Source organism: Tetrao urogallus (assembly GCF_951394365.1).
Source record: "Tetrao urogallus genome assembly, chromosome: Z".
Taxonomy (NCBI): domain Eukaryota; kingdom Metazoa; phylum Chordata; class Aves; order Galliformes; family Phasianidae; genus Tetrao; species Tetrao urogallus.
In genome coordinates, this window is record NC_136816.1 from 32,163,138 (window position 1) to 32,179,521 (window position 16,384).

Consider the following 16,384-nt stretch of genomic DNA (forward strand, 5'->3'; position numbering starts at 1 on the left):
GCATCAATACCACGTCAGTATGGACAGTCCTATACGGATCCTGGTTTATCACATCTGAATTGTTTTTGTTTTTTTTTTCCTTGTGTATTTCTTACTGCTTCTTAGCAAAATTTTGCTGACTTGTAAATCATATACAGAATCACAGAATTGTAGGGGTTGGAAGGAACCTCCAGAGATCATTGAGACCAACCCCCCTGCCAAAGCAGGTTCCCTACACCAGGCCACACAGGTAGGCATCCAGGCGAGACTTGAACATCTCCAGAGAAGGAGACTCCACAACCTCCCTGGGCAGCCTGTTCCAGAGCTCCATCACCCTCACTGTAAAGAAGTTCTTGAGCACATTTGTGTGGAACTTCCTATGCTGCAGCTTGTGTCCATTTCCCCTTGTCCTGTCTCCACAAAAGTGAAGTTGATAATGTAGTTATTTGAAGACAAATCTGATGGCATGCAGCCAATGTAACACATAGCATTCAGGCTCCGGTGTTTAGTGGTCCCTTCTGCTGGAAGGATTTGACAAATGCTGTTATTCCTGCCAGAAAGCACATTCATTTTGCTGAAACTTGACTAAAGGCTGAGAGAGCTGGAACTGCTCAGCCTGGAGAAGGGAAAGTGGTTCTGTGAAAAGACACAAGAAAAGTCACTGTTTCTGTTTCTATGCAATGACCTTGTCTAGATTTAATGTGTGGAGATTCAGAACTGGTCTCAAGGTTTAAGTCCTTTTTCCGTTACCAACAGTGTAACAGAGTAAAAAACAAGAAGCCCCATTTCTTCTAACATACAAACAAAAATACCCCAATCTCATGTCTTCCTGAAAAGTGAATTATTTTTAATGTGAGATCATAACATCATTAAATAGAGACAGTTTTAGGACATACTTTTTCAATTTTTCACAGGAAAACTAGATTTCAAGGAATGACTGCTTCTTTTTATGTGAGCTGGACTTAGTAAAAGCGCTCTAAGCTTGACAGCCAACATCACATTATAACCTTGCTACTACATAAAAATAAAATATAAAAAGAAAGAAAAAGAATCCTAATTGACTCTCTCGCTTTAACTTTCTTCTTCATGAATATGATTCGTATTATCACCACACCTGAAAACATCAGTTAAAAGCAGGGCATCAGCATCCAGGGGAATATCTAGTTTTATTGTAGGAGACCACCCCTGACAAACCAACTAGATAGAGCCAAGAAATTTTGAGATATATACTGTTATTGCAAACTCTTCAAACTCAAGTGATTTAAACAATAGATATACCAGGAATCAGGTCCACAAAAAAAAAGTTGTTTATATGTTTATAAAAATATTGTACCATTCTTCAATTTTGACACGTTCAGCTAGGACCATGAGTGAAGAATTTTGGAAGAAGTGTGGGGCCCATGAATCACAGAGTCACAGACTGGCCTGGGTTTGAAGGGATCTCAAGGATCATGAATCTCCAACTCCCCTACCACAGGCAGGGCCACCAACCTCCACATTTAATACTAGACCAGGCTGCCTGGGGCCCCATCCAACCTGGCCTTGAACACTTCCAGGGACGGGGCATCCACAAGCTCTCTGGGCAGCTTGTTCCAGCACCTCACCACTCTCTCTGTAAAGAACTTCCCCCTGAACATCCAACCTAAATCTTTCCTCCCTCAACTTATAACCATTTCCCCTCATCCTGCTGTTATCTACCCTTTCAAAGAGTTGATTTCCTTCCTGTCTGTAGGCTCCCTTAGGTACTGAAAGGCTGCAATGAGGTCACCCCGCAGCCTTCTTTTCTGCAGGCTGAACAAGCCCAGCTCCATCAGCCTGTCTTCATAGGGGAGGTGCTCCAGCCCCCTGATCATCTTTGTGGCTCTCCTCTGGACCCTCTCCAACATCTCTCTGTCTTTCTTGTACTGGGGGCTCCAAGCTTGTACACAGTTCTCCAGATGGGGCCTCACAAGAGCAGAGTAGAGAGGGACAATCACCTCCCTGCCCCTGCTGGCCACTCCTATTCTGATAGAGCCCAGGATACCATTTGCTTTCCAAGCTGCAAGAGCACACTGCTGGCTCATGTTCAGTTTTTCATTCATCAGGACCCCTAGGACCTTCTCTGCAGAGCTACTCTCAAGAAACACGCCTTCCAGCCTGTATAAATGCCTTGGATTCCTCCAGCCCAAGTGCAAAACCTTGCACTTTTCTATGTTGAACCTCATTAAGTTCACCCAGGCCCACCTTTTCAGCCTGTCGAGGGCCCTCTGAATGGCATCACTTCCCACTGTGTCAACCACACCACTCAGCTTGGTGTTGTCAGCAAACTTGCTGAGAGTGCATTCAATTCCATTTGTGACGTCATTGATAAAGGCACCAGTCCCAAGACAGACCCCTGGGGGATGCTGCTCGTTATCAGTCTCCACCTGGGCATAGAACCATTAATCACCACCTTCTGTCTGCGGCCTTTCAACTTTTATCCTTCGAGTGATCAGCACATCAAATCTACATCCCTACGATTTGGAGATAAGAATGTGGTGGGGGACCGTGTCAAAGGCCGTGCTCAAATCCAGGTAAATGACATCGGTCTCCTTCCCTTTCTCCACCAATGCTGTCACTCCATCACAGAAGGCCACCGTATTGGTTAAGCATGACCTTCCCCTGGTGAAGCTGCGCTGGCTGTCTCAGATCATACGCTCATTCCTCATGTGATCAAGTATGTTGTCCTGCAGGATCTGCTCCATGATCTTCCCAAGCACAGAGGTGAGACTCACCAGCCTGTAGTTCCCGGGGTCTTCCTTGCTCCCTTTCTTGTAAATGGGACTGATGTGACCCTTCCTCCAGTCATCTGGGACCTCACCTGACAAGCACTACTTTTCAAATACGATGGAGAGCGGCTCAGCAACCACCTCAGCCAGCTCCTTCAGAGCCCTGGGATGCACACCATCCGGCCCCATAGATTTGTACACATTCAGTCTCATGAGGTGGTCTTGGAACTTGCTCTGCCCTTACAGTGGAGGGGGATTTACTGCCCCGGTCCCACCTAGAGGTTTAGGGATGCAGGGCTCAGGGACGTGAGAAATATTAGAATCCTGGCTGCCAGTGAAGACCAAGGCAAAGAACTCATTCAGTACCTCAGCCTTCTCTTCGTCCGTTGAAGCCAGTTCTCCTTTTACATTTACCAAAGGAGGTACACTTGTTTTGACCTGTCTGTTCTGGCCAGTGTACCTGTAGAATGTCTTCCTATTGTTTTTCACATCACTCACCAAGTTCAGTTCCACCTGCACCTTGGCTTTCCTGATCCCACTTCTGCAAGTCCGGACGGCATCCCTGTATTCTTTCCAGGTGACAAACCCTTGTTTGCAGAGCTTTCTTTGCCCCTCAGCGTGCCCAGCAGGTCCTTGCTGAGCCATGCTGGTTTCCTACCTCCTCTGCCCGCTTTCTTATTCAGAGGGATGGAGAGCTCTTGTGCTCTCAGAAGGCATCCTTGAAGAGTAGCCAGCTCTCCTCAACATCTTTGTCTCTAAGGACAGCATCCCAGGGAATCTTGGCCAACAATTCCTTGAACTGCTGAAGTTCGCTCTTCCAAAGTTCAGGGTCCTGATCCCACACTTTGCCAGGCCCACATAACTTGAGATCATGAACTCGACCAGGGCATGGTCATTACAGCCCAGGCTGCCTCCTACCTTAACGCCTTTAATGATCTCTTCCACATTGGTGAGCAGCAGATCCAACAATGCTTCACCTCTCATTGGTCTGTCCATTACTAGAACCATGAATTTATTCTCAATGGATTCCAGGAGCCTCCTGAACCTGAAAACAAAAACAAAAACAAAAACAAAAACAAAAACAAAAACAAAAAACTCCTGAACTCCTGAAAAAAAAAAAAAAAAAAAAAAATCGGAACTATTTTGCTTTAAGTAACTGGTATGAGAAAGCCACCCTAAATAATAGGATGTATTTTTTTTTCTCTCATAAACATGTTTTCCAGCAGCAGGTTGTTCTTCATTTCTTTTAATGTTCGTCCAGTAAATTGCTAAACAAGAGATTAGATCAGTCTGTATATGCTATCATTTCTTCCCCTAAATATAGAGGATGAAATCAGTGTTCAAAATAATTAAGGAAAGCCCACTTTAGTGTCCTTATCTTGTTCTCAGAAATTTTGGAGGCACAGAAAACCTTGCTAATCACTGCCTCCCTTGTCACTGTTAGACAAATTACAGCACCAAAGCTGTACGGTGGGAAATGAGATACCGAACTAAAATGAATTATCCACCATGGAATCATGACGAGAAAAGTCAGTGCTCAGTAAACTTATCCAGGAGTTTGAAGTACCATTGCCTTCCCAGCTAAAGATTTGAGTTATGGCTTTGGGTAAACAGCTACAAAAAGACTTCAAGGACAGAGATACGCTGGATATAAGATGAAAAAATTACTAATCCTGCAGCCTCCCCATCTGCACACTCACATTTTACTGGAGATGGTCCCAAAAATGTTCTTTTGTCTGCATTAGTGTTTAGAACAATATCAGATATTTTGTGCTGCTTTCCTGTAGCTAAGCCACATCTGCCCTTTGAAGCCAAGTCCACGTGAATAGCCATGCTCCACAGCCTCTTGTGCATTGTACCTGTACCAAGCTGCCTGGGAATGTCTCCTGTTGAAAATACATGCTATGCAGGAAAGGGTAGTCTATATCCTCTCTCCCTCTCTCTTTCTCTGTCAATATAAGTATACAGTGGACAGTTTCACTCTCCACCAAAGCCCAAAATATCTTGGGCTTGAGCAGATCCAGAAACTCCAGCATATTCTGGTCAACACATCCTTCACTTCAAGCTGTTTATTACAAACACTGTACATGAGCCTCAGAGTGTGTCACAGACTGGACATTGTTCAGGACTGGTGGAGCTCATGCTGTCAGTGTTGGATTTTTAATCATTAGTAAAAGCATTTACCAGTGTTACTGTGCTGCCCCTCTACCATATTTAAGGTCATTCACAAACTATGTACAGTTAGAGAGATTTCAGGTACCTGCATTTTCTGGAAATAGAGATCAGAACACATGCTTGACAGGAAGGCTACCTCCTCCTGCTCACTCAACAATGTGACTCAGCATAGAATTCAAATGTTCCTTGAACACCTCCAAGGTAGGTGACTCCGCCACCTCCCTGGGCAGCCTCCCTGCTACATCTGTCTGTGGCTCCCTGCAGCTGACAAACACCTCATTTGGACGGAATTTCATTATTTTTGTGTTTGGTCCAAAGCTCCACATGGAGTGATGGGACAATAGGGCCACAGGAGAAAATGACAAGAAACCAATAGGAACAAGAAAAGGCTAAAATGAAAAAAGCAACAGATCAGCAATGAAAACTTGGCCAGCTGGCATACAAACATTTCAGTGAAATTCATTAAAACTATCCCAGTGCATGCCAAGATTTACTGAACTCTTCACTAGTAAACAGTGATAGCCAAGAGCAACAGTCCTAGTCTAGTAATGTCAAAATCAATCGCTGCTATCCCATTTAGCATTATACTGCACCTAATGTTGGGTTATACGTAGGCACATTTATTAATTGTCACTATTCTTTTTTGTAAACCTATCCATCAAAGAATGCAATTTTAGGGGGAGGATATTCGGGGTGCACTTCTCACTCTGGCCATTGTGCAGCAGCTCTTTAGAGGAAAAAAGAAAAAAAAAAGACTTGTTTTGGATGAGTTGAAGGGGAAAGAGAAGAAAACCTAATCACTTTCTAGATTTAAGCTAATTCCTGTGTTACAGTTGCAAAGATGGGATGAAGCAAATTTTCTGCTTTGTTAAGGCTCCTAATCAGAGAAAAGCCAGAGCTGCAGTGAGAACTTGTGATCTTGGTGAGTACTTGTGATCAGTAAAGATTTTTGCTTTTCTGACATTTCTGTTTGTGAGAGGAAGGATCAATTAAGCCCCTCCCCATCAGACACTTGTCTAATTTGTTTACATATATGACAGATTCACTGTATTTTTTGAAGGCTGGAAGATACAGGAGAAATCAGAGTGACACACCTAAGATCTGAGTTCATCATTCAAGCTTTCCTTCTCAGTTTGTCTGTCTGCTGTCTGTACCCATGACAGAGGACACAAAGGAACTAATGAAGGAGCAGACTGTTTTGCCCAGTCAGGCACAATAGAATTTCACTATGGAAGTTCCATTAGACAGTTACAGGCTGAGACCTAAAACTGCATAGTGGATGTAGGGGTTGCACATCTGCCTTCTGTGTGGAATACATTTCATGCCGTTGAATTAGCAGTGAAATAAATGTCAGCATCTGAGCTGAAGAAAGCCTATTCTCTCTTTATTGTATCATACAGACAGCTGCTCAGAGAACTCCTTCAGCAATTATTTTTGGCTTTCATTGTCATCCTTAAGAAAGTTCAGCCTAAAACACAATAAAAATCAGATTATTTAATATGGTACCGTTCAAGTTACATTCAGCTGTTCAGAAATTCCTTTTGGCATTGCATGGAGCAATTGATAGTGTGAAAGCTGATGTCATCTCCGTGGTCTCTAATGGCAGTCCCTAATGGGGAGCCAGCAATGCTGTGTTGTTCAGTAGCTTTGCACTGCTGAAAGAGAGGGGCCCCATGCAGCAAATTAAGAGCAGAAGAAATATGTTAAGGAGCTAGGGGAAGTGCAGACGGAAAACAGCTATACCACAAGAAATTCCTGAGTTTATTTGCAACTGAGGCTTGCTTGAGACTTAGTGGTGGAGACCAGAGGGATTTTTGATGCTCTGTTCTTCTGGCTTAGATTATTAGTAAGTGCTATTTTTAGTATCACTTATTACATAAGTATCTGTCTGAAGCCACCCTCAGAGCAAGGTTTCTAGGCATTTCTGGACAAAGGTATGTGTTCAGGGATAGTAAACCTGTCACTTTCTGGCAGGCAAGCATGCATGAACATACATGCACAATCTGTCCAATTTGGCTTTAAAATGTAGGTTTTCTGAGCTGGATGTTATACAACCATGGTGCACATGAGCTATGAATGTGTCTCAGATTTCCAGTCACACAGCAACCAGCCAGAGCTGCTGTGAATGCACAATAAGGTTTCAGTTGTTAGACCTACAGACACACGGTAATCCCAGGAGAGGGTCCTGCAAAATTTGGCCTGAGAAAACTGTGATTGGGAAGAAAGAAGGCACAGAAAGACAGGCTAAAAAAAAAGAAGATGTCATGCTTAGCAGTGGTTCAAAGAAGCTCCTGCTGGTAGTAGAGCTGCAGCAGCCTGTCCCCCCATGCTTTCAGCCATCCCCGTAGCTACTCCATGCCTTCCTGCTCCCCGTGGGTGTTGATTACAGAGACTTTGGCACAGGAGGGCAGCCTTCCCCAGACATATAAACTTTGCATACTCACCACTGTCTGAATACAGAATGTGTAATACAAGACTGAGTTTTTGCATTTTTGTCACTTTGAAGAAGCACACTATAGTCAGTTCTCAGCGTAGTACTGAGATTTGAAGATAAAGATGGAAAGGAAAGCCTTTTCTGTCTGCAGTTCTATTAGTGACTTCCGATGGTCAGAAATAGGAATGAGATCTATGGTCTTGTTTAGAATACACAACTCAAATATGCGATGCTGTTTCAGACAGTGTATGTGACTATCTTTGATTGAAGCATCCCATGGTCAGATAAGTTCTGTATAAGAATGTGAGCAACACATAAAGAAACCATTTGTGAAGGTGAAAAAGTACTTGAACCTGTTAATGAAGGTAAACCTGAAGGGGAGAATAACACCCTGCTTTGGAGTGGGAAGTAAGTGAAGGAGCCTTTCAGAGCCAGTTCCAAGGACAGCCAGCATGCCCTGACCCTAGACAGCATGGTGTAGTGAGCAGCAATGTCTGTTTGTGCCAGAAGGTAGGGGCAGCTCCCTATCCGCAGCAAACCTCGGCAGGGTGTGCAGAGAGGCCCCAGCATACTGCTAGGCACAGCATTTCTCTCCTTCGCTTGGCCTCTGCTGAGCTCAGCACTTCTTCACAGAGGGCTCTTGCTGATCCAAGTCTGCATTTTCAGAATTAGCTTCTTCAACATCCCACCTATATAAGAGGAAATAGACAACGAAAATTAGCCATATTCCATAAAACCTCTAAAGCAAGGTTCTTTTCATAGATCAAGGAAGAAACTTTCATCTATTATTAGAAAGATGCTTATATGTCATTAAAACAGCATTTCTGGTTTCTTGCTTTATTTCAAGAATAGCATATGTAAGAGAAATACAGGTTCACACTTGTGGTGTGAACTCAGCAACACCAGCAAAAAAACTCTCCTGACTACAAGCAGACACTTGATGCAGCATGCCATTGTCTATAGAAAAAAATGCCAACAACCAAAATTAATGCAAAGGCCACTTTTGTCCTTTTTTTTTTTTTAGCCCAAAGACTGAAAAGACATCCAAATTGAGGGCTCTTTACTGAGCTGCAGTACAGCCTATAATAATTGGGTCTGTGCAGCCAATGGAGTGGTGCCCATCCTACAGCACTTCAGCTATATTTGTAGAAATGCTCCATTTTTTAACAGAACACTAAACTTAGTTGAATGATACTTCCATTTTCACAGCAGCGTTTTCAGCCAAGACTTGTAACATGAAGTTTTATTGCTATTTTTTAGAAAAGAAGATGCTACAAAAGCCTTACTCCACTCCTTTCTCATTAAGCTAAATGCCTGCAAATCGCGTCTGTTTTGTTTTGGAAGCTGAAGTGCCACCGAGCACAGTGTCAGCAGAGGGAGCCGTCTGCTTGGCTCCCAAGGCCCGCGGATTGACAGGGAAATTTGGTTTTCTGGTTTGTGAAATGCAGTACCTGGAGAAAAAGGCTTGCAGGGCGAGGACAGCAAGGCTGAACAGGGGAAGAGCAGTTTGTTACCAGGTATTCAGGAGTGCGACCTATATGCAGTTCTGTCTGCTTTTTCTTGCTGCACTCTTTGCCATTGTTGTAATTGAACAGATATCTCTTTCCCCGTTACTCTGCGCCTGACTTGCAAGGTTCGGGAGCTGTTTTAAGGGCTTTCTTCAAGCAGAAAATACTTTTTTTTTTCTTTTCTTTTCTTTTTTCTTTTTTTTTTTTTTTTTACCTCTAGGCTTTCACGAAAAGCACTCGTGGTATGAGAACAGGCACGGCGCCCAGGTGTGGGCCCGGCCGTTTGTTGCAGCCCTAATATTTCCGATGTCCAGCAGAGGTCAGGGTTTTTCTATGGATGCAACGCCACCCCGGGCTGAGCGGTGCTCGGCCGTGTGCTGACTGACAGGTAACACAAGGCTGTAGGGTTGCCCTCCGTGCTGGGAAGTGGGACTGCTACTGCAGTGGCAGGCCAATTTAATGGCAAAATGTGCTTCTTCGTGCCTGTGTGGTGGTGCTGCTGTGTGGGGGACCCACCACCCTCATACAGGATGGCCTGAAGCAGTCAGCAACAGAGCTACCCAGGACCTGGTACCGTCAGTTCTCCAACAGACACACAGAACAGGTCCTGCAGAATTGTATCTGTGGCACTGAGTCTGCTACAGATTGTGGCTGCAGTGTACTGGGCTGGTGGGCAGAAATGGGAGTTTGCATGTAAAAGGTATGTGGCTGCACACTTGGGCTGCTCTAAAAGTAATGCCTCCTATTTTACTATGTCAGCCCATGAAATCAGAAGTGGAAGGTATGGCAGCAGAGGTTGAACCTTCCCACCAACATTCCACTGTATTTTGTTGCTATGTGACAGAAGAGAGGCAATCTGACAGAATAGTGCCTGACATGAAAATGTGCATGGAGCAAAGCTGTATCACTGAATTCCTCCAAGCAGAAAAAATGGTACCCTCTGACATTCATAGATGCTTGCTGAACATTTACAGAGACTGAACAGTGAATGTGAGCACAGTAAGACAACAGATGGTGTGTTTCAGCAGTGGTGACAGTGACAGGTGGGTCATCTATCATAAAATCATAGAATGGTTTGAGCTGGAAGGGACCACATAAGCCATCCAGTTCCAATCCCATGGGCAGGTTGTCTGATCAGGCTGCCCAGGGCCCCAGCCAGCTTGGCCTGGGACACCTTCAAGGATGGGGCATCCAAACCTTCTCTGTCCACTGGTGTGGATGTTTCTGAACATGAGATGCAGGCTTTTGTTCACTGCTGGTTAAAATGCAGAGCTATGCACACAGAGTGGTGACTATTGAAAAGATGTGTTTTGAAGCTGAGAATTTGCTCCATCAAATGGTGCTACGGCACTCTTTGTTGTGGTTTCTATGGAAATAAACAGGAGGCATTATTTTCGGATCGACTTATGTACCCAGATAAATAGATTAAGGTGATGCCCACTGGTCACTATAGCAGCAGCTCAAGTCAGTCCATTTTAGGGAGTGCAGCAGGTCATAGTGCTGGCTTTCAAGCTGAGAATGCCTTTGAACATTCATATAGTCATAATGGTTGGAAAAGACCTCTGAGATCACCAAGTCCGACCGCCAACCCACCCCCACCACGTGCACTAACCCACGTCCCTCAATGCCAGTCACACGATTAGTGAACACCGCCAGGGACGGTGACTCCCCCACCTCCCTGCGCAGCCTCACCACTCCTTCCAAGACGGAACTGTCTGTCCCTAATACCCCGCCATCCCCAAGGCAGCAGCTCCACGCCATGCAGCCCTGGCGGGCCCCCTCTCGACACACTCCCACCCCGTGCCCGTTTCCCCGCCCCTCCGCCCGCCGTCGCTCCCTACCTCCACCACCACGTGGCCTGCCGGCACGAGCCGCCCACCCCCCCCGCCTCCCGCCCCGCGGCGCCCGGCGCGCGTCGATTAGCATGACAAAGGGCCCTCCCCCCGCTCCCCGCCGGCCAATGGAAGTGCACCGGCCGCCGCCAGCTGCCAGCGCCGCAGCTCCACGGCCTTAAATAGAGCAGGCGTCGGCAGAGCTGTGGTAGAGTGGGGGGATTGAGGTGTCGGGAAGAGCTGGGGACGGTCGGTGATAACGTTGCTTTACGGTACGCTGCTATGACTCTGGAAGAAGCGCAAGGACAGGAGCTGGCGCCTGCGGGCGAAGACTGGTAGGTGCCGGCGGCGGGTGACTGGGAGGTGGGGTGGCCGTTGTCCGGGCGCTGGCGCCGTGTTGATCGGATCGCTCTCTCCTGCTTGCAGGATGCAGGGCGCCGGCGAGGCCCTCCACGAGCTGCTGGTATCGGCGCAGCGCCGCGGCTGCCTCACCGCCGGCGTCTACGAGTCGGCCAAGCTTATGAACGTGTGAGTAGGGGGGAAGGCAGCGGGAGTGGGGCGAGGGGCAAGTCAGACCTGCCGGGGCCTAATGGCTCTCGCCACCCGCAGAGACCCAGATAACGTGGCGTTCTGCGTGTTGGCGGCCGATGAGGAGGACGAGGGGGACATCGCCCTGCAGATCCACTTCACCCTCATCCAGGCCTTCTGCTGCGAGAACGACATCGACATCGTGCGTGTGAGTGACCTACCCAAGCTGGCTGCTGCCGTGGGATCCAGCGAGGAGTCTGGCGAGCCCAGAGACCTGCACTGCATCCTCATCATGGTGCGTGGCTGGGACTGGGAGGGATGGAGCTCCATGAGTGGGCAGTGCTTCTGTAACAAGGGTTTTTCTTCTACCCACTATGGTGACAGCTCAGCTCCCTGCTCTCTATGCCTGAAAATGCTTTGCTTTCTAAGCTAATGCTTCTGTGAAATAATACTGTGACTTCATGCACTCATGGTGTGCAATGCTTTTCTGGCAGAACCCAAATGAAGATGCCTGGAAAGACCCAGCTCTAGAGAAGCTGAACTCCTTCTGTGAAGAAAGCCGGAAGATCAATGAGTGGGTGCCAACTATTGCCTTACCTGAGTGACCATGACCTGACATAATGGGGAGGCTGAAACCTTTGTTGCATTCTCAACGTGGTGTTGGTTCACTAAAGTGTGCAACGAGCTGCTGATTCCTTGGATTAGCCTGGTCAAGGGACTGGATTACAGTCACTCAGACTGGCATGCTGTGGGCTCTTACAGAGGAGAAAGGAAAAGAATAGCTCACCTCACCAGTGAGCTTCAGTAGACTGCAGCTGTGTGGAAGATAACATACTATGGAACTGAAACAAGTATTGCAAGTTTCCTGGTCAAGTGGAGCAGTTTCAGAAGGCAGAGAAAGTTAGGGGAAGTGGCCCAAAAGTTCACAGGGTTAAATAGAGTATTGTGACTAGAAACTGTTGGCACTGTATGCAAAATATGAAGAGAAGCAAACTTCAGTAATTTGTGGACTTTTAGAGACTGATTACCAGGGCACATACAGCAATTCTTAAAGCAGACAGACTTCAACAGGCCTTTAAGCCATGCTTCTGGTTTAATAATGCAATAGTTTTTATTGAAATATTTGCTGCTATGGAAGCTTTCATAATAAATTTTTTGACATTTAAGTTCTAGGAGTGTCTAGCTTACTGGGTGGGGAAGCATGTCACTGCAATACCACTGATGCTTTGCTCAGATACTGTAGTCAAAGGTATACTCAACAATAATAGGGGTGTTGCTCACATACTTTCTCCCTGGGTCTAGCTTGATCACGATAGCTTGATCAGATGTGCTTTCTGAGTTGATAATTTCTCACTCTCTGGAACAGCTGCTTATTGCAACAACTTGCAAGACTAAAGAGCTACATGCTTAATGAGCTCATTATTGTAATAAGTTGTCTTTATGGTCTGCTTAAGGGATCACAGTCTATGCTAGACGCATGGATTCTGGGATCACAGGTCTCCAGTAAATAGCATCATTACTTGTTAAATATGAGTTACTCATTTGAAGTTACAGAGTTCCTACTTGACAGAAGCAGCTTAAATGTGATGGTGGCCTGAAGACCTCCTTAGATGTCAAATACATTCAGTGCTTACTTTGATTGAAATGACATAGTTAGACCAAAAACTAGCTCATAGTGAATAAACATCATATCTGCCACAAACTGCTTTCTGATTTCCATACGTTCTGACAATGGAAGCTGTCACTCCAGAACATAATTTTGTGAGAATAATTTGCATGATAATACCAAATAGGGTCCAAAACAATTTAAGGATGGGTGTGGCCTTTTTCAGAAATGCTGTCATGAAAAATTAATATGGTGGACTCGTTTTGTGCTACATGAAAAGACATCATCCCATTTCTGTGTACAGTCTATAATTGTGCTTCAGTGTTCTGCATAATGGTATGTACTGGTATACATACACTGCATACTGGCCCTGTCTCCAGAGGAAGCAAAAGCTGAACTGTTCACTTCCTCTTTGGGTTCTAAGCATGTTCAGTTATTGGAACTATATTTCCCCTGGCCTGGCTGGCAGTGATTACAGTACCACTTGCTGAAAAGTGGTCATTTCTGAGTGGTGTCTGTGAACAGTGAGGTTTCTGGGAAGCTGCTTGCTTTTATTTTCACCATTTCTGACAAGTTCAAGTCTAGCATTTGTAGAATATGATTCATTTTATGTGAGGTATTTAGTGCTGCTTGGCATTTGTCACTGTTTCATGAGGGACTGCATGACAACATCAAAACCAAAGTTAGGCTGCACCAAAATCTGTGAGGCACCCTGGCCTTGACATTTTTGTGCTTTGTTTGGGACCTAGCCAGTTCCAGAGCAAAGAGCAGATGAAAGCAAACTATCCTGAAATCAACTCCTACTTAAAGGATAGGCAGTCCATGAAAGTCTCAAGCAGTTTAAACAAAAGCCCTAGCAGTTAAGATTAAAGAAAGTTCTCCAGCACATGTAACAAAGTGTAGCAGAGAAGACTGTGCCCGTTTTGCTCTGTCACGTAGGTACACAGTTGTACTGAGTACGAAGTTTAGCCTCCGGTTTTAATGGAAGAAACACGCTGCGCAACAAGCAATGAAACTGACGAAGCAACACTTGTGAGATGCTGCCCCTTGTGCTTGAGAGAATGAGGGGGTGACATTGCTCCTACCATTGTGCTTTGCAGTTATGAACTGTGTCTCCTGAGACATATACAACTTCTCCCATAACATTTCCTAAAATCTCTCCTGGCTCAGTGCAGAGCTTAGCACAAATACTATTAAGTTCAGGTTAGCCTGGAAGTGTTATTAATATGGTATTATACAACCAAAGGCACCTGCAGCTGGACGCTGCTACAAATATTCAGCACGTGGTATCTGGTAAAAGTGGGCTTCATCTTTCTCTGCTCTGTTGTATAATGGTGCAGGGAGCAGAGAAACAGTTGCAGCAGGTTTGGGATGAGTCACTAGGTGCCCCTCCTGTACAGGGGACAGAAACATCAGGTGCCTGGGAGCACTTTGCTTGCACCTCTTGCCCAAAAGATGAGAGTGGCTGGGACAAAGGCACTGAGGGCCTGCAGGTCTGGCAGCCTTGCCACAGGGCTTTAATAAGGGCTGGCTCACCCAGACAGGTGTCATGGGCTGATGCCACGTGTCTCTGAGGTTAATCGTTGTTATTAATAGAGAAGATGCAGAAGTGGCATTACAGGATGACAGAGCTTTCGGCTCTTCTTTGGGAACCCTGCCTTTGGTCAAGCTGCTCATCCTTGTGCCACCACTTCATCACCGCTGCAGTCATACACGTTTGTCTTACACAGTCAGTGCTTCTGGAATACCGTTTCTTTTGCATAGTGATAAGTAAAATTTTATTTAAAATTTCTTGGGTGATGGGTTTATGTTTCTTTGTCTGGATGTCTATTTCACCATTAGTTAGCACTGACTGGCAGGAATTCTCCCTCATATCCTTTCTGTTTCCTTCTCTTAACTTCTGTTTTTCTTCCTGCTGTCACCACTCTACTTTTCTCTCTTCTGGTGATAGACAGTGATCTTCTCACTAGGTGCCAATTCTTTTCCTGTGCGCTGTACTGAGTTAGTTGCCTTATTACTTCATTGTACAGCACACAACAGTAAACAACCCCCTTCTCTTTGTTGCTGAGTAGAAAATACAAAGTTGCAGCTAGTAAAAACTATATTAGAAAGAGGCAGGCAAACCTGCAAAGAGTGTTTGCTAAGATCTGTGCAGATGCTAGAAAAAAAGTATTTAGGCACAAGATGTTCAGGGAAGGAGAGGCTCTGTCACAGCCCTAGAGCTCTGCAGGCTGGTCAAGTTTCAATCAGAAGCGGGGAGGGGGGTGGGGGCTCTTTGCTTTACATATGTACTGCAAAGAGCTGGTCTGTGTAAATCCCTTAACAGGAGAACATGCCATGGCCCCACTGTTAGACATGTAAGAAAGAGTGATTTGTGTCAGGAGATCCTTATCCCAGTTTGCAGATTCCCTGTCCTTGGGAGGAAAGAGCACTACATGTCCAGGTCACCCTGTGTCGAGCACACAAAATATTTTACTTGTGAAAGCAAACACCTTTGCATTTATGGCCAAGAGAGATGCATGGAGGAGAAAGTATGAATATTACAGTCCTTGTGGGACATATGTGGCAGCCAACTTTGCTTATGACTGTACATCCATAAGATCAAAATTCGTTGTAAAGCGGCAGTGGCAAAAGCTGCATTTGGTGGAGATAGGGAGCGAGGCAAAGAGTGTACCTGGACAGGTCCTTCCTTCTACAGGGTTTCATGAAAAAGCTTTTGATTCCTGCTCATTTCCAATCCATTCAATCACAGTTCTGTGGTGCTTTACTGCACCTGAAGGTAGAAGCAGCAGAAACATTGTCACGTCAGTCCAAGGCAGCCACCACACAGAACAAAGCCATACACTGTGCACTGTTGATGAGGTACACACTTGGCTGGCCTTGCTGTGCCTTCACCTGTATTGCTAATAACTTACTGCATTGTGTTGTACATGTCAAATGGCAGAGTATTAACAATAATAACAAGCCCATGCAGGCCAGATCCAGGAGGGCCCTGCAGAGAAGGTGCTGGAGAACGTACTGCTCCAGAGATTCTGACTTCACCCCTCAGGCCTCAGCTGGTTGAGGGCATTTTGCAAAAGCTGGTTGCCTCCCTTTCAAACCTGTGTTTCTCCTCACTGCCTCTGCAGTGCCGCAGGTCCAGGCCAAGCATTATGGGGTTCCTGTGGTCCAGCTGGCTCATCTTGCCTGGGCCAACCACTTGCCAGTGGAACACAGCACATGGGCAGATTCCCAAGACTTGCCTGCAGCCCTATGAAAAGGAGATGGGGGAAAATTTAAGAAGCTGCAATTCTTGCCACAATCTGGAAATAAACATTTCCTTCTTTGGTGAGTGCAGAAGAAAGCAGCCACCTGATGCAGCTCTGCAGAAAAATATTGCATAGCCATATTGTTTACCAAAAGGAAAATTTTATATAGCTGCAATTGAAGTTACCAAATACACTTATAGGTGACCAGAAAGCTTCTCAGAGCCAGACATGTCAGCTAGTGAGGCTGCTACTAGAAACTAAGGTTTCTTTGTTTTTTAGCAGCTGATGATTTCCTCTCCTCAGGCAATTATGCAGCCTAATTGCCTG

At 45.6% G+C, this 16,384-nt stretch overlaps 1 protein-coding gene across 1 annotated transcript; it reads left to right on the forward strand.

Annotated features, from left to right (window-relative positions):
• Nucleotides 1–10,957: 10,957 nt before the first annotated feature.
• GADD45G (growth arrest and DNA damage inducible gamma) lies at nt 10,958–11,808 on the forward strand (the record flags this gene model as incomplete). The annotated part of the gene is made up of 4 exons (XM_079548397.1): nt 10,958–11,010; nt 11,102–11,203; nt 11,285–11,498; nt 11,698–11,808. 4 exons carry the CDS (start codon nt 10,958–10,960, stop codon nt 11,806–11,808), a joined length of 480 nt encoding a protein of 159 aa, XP_079404523.1.
• Nucleotides 11,809–16,384: the final 4,576 nt, after the last annotated feature.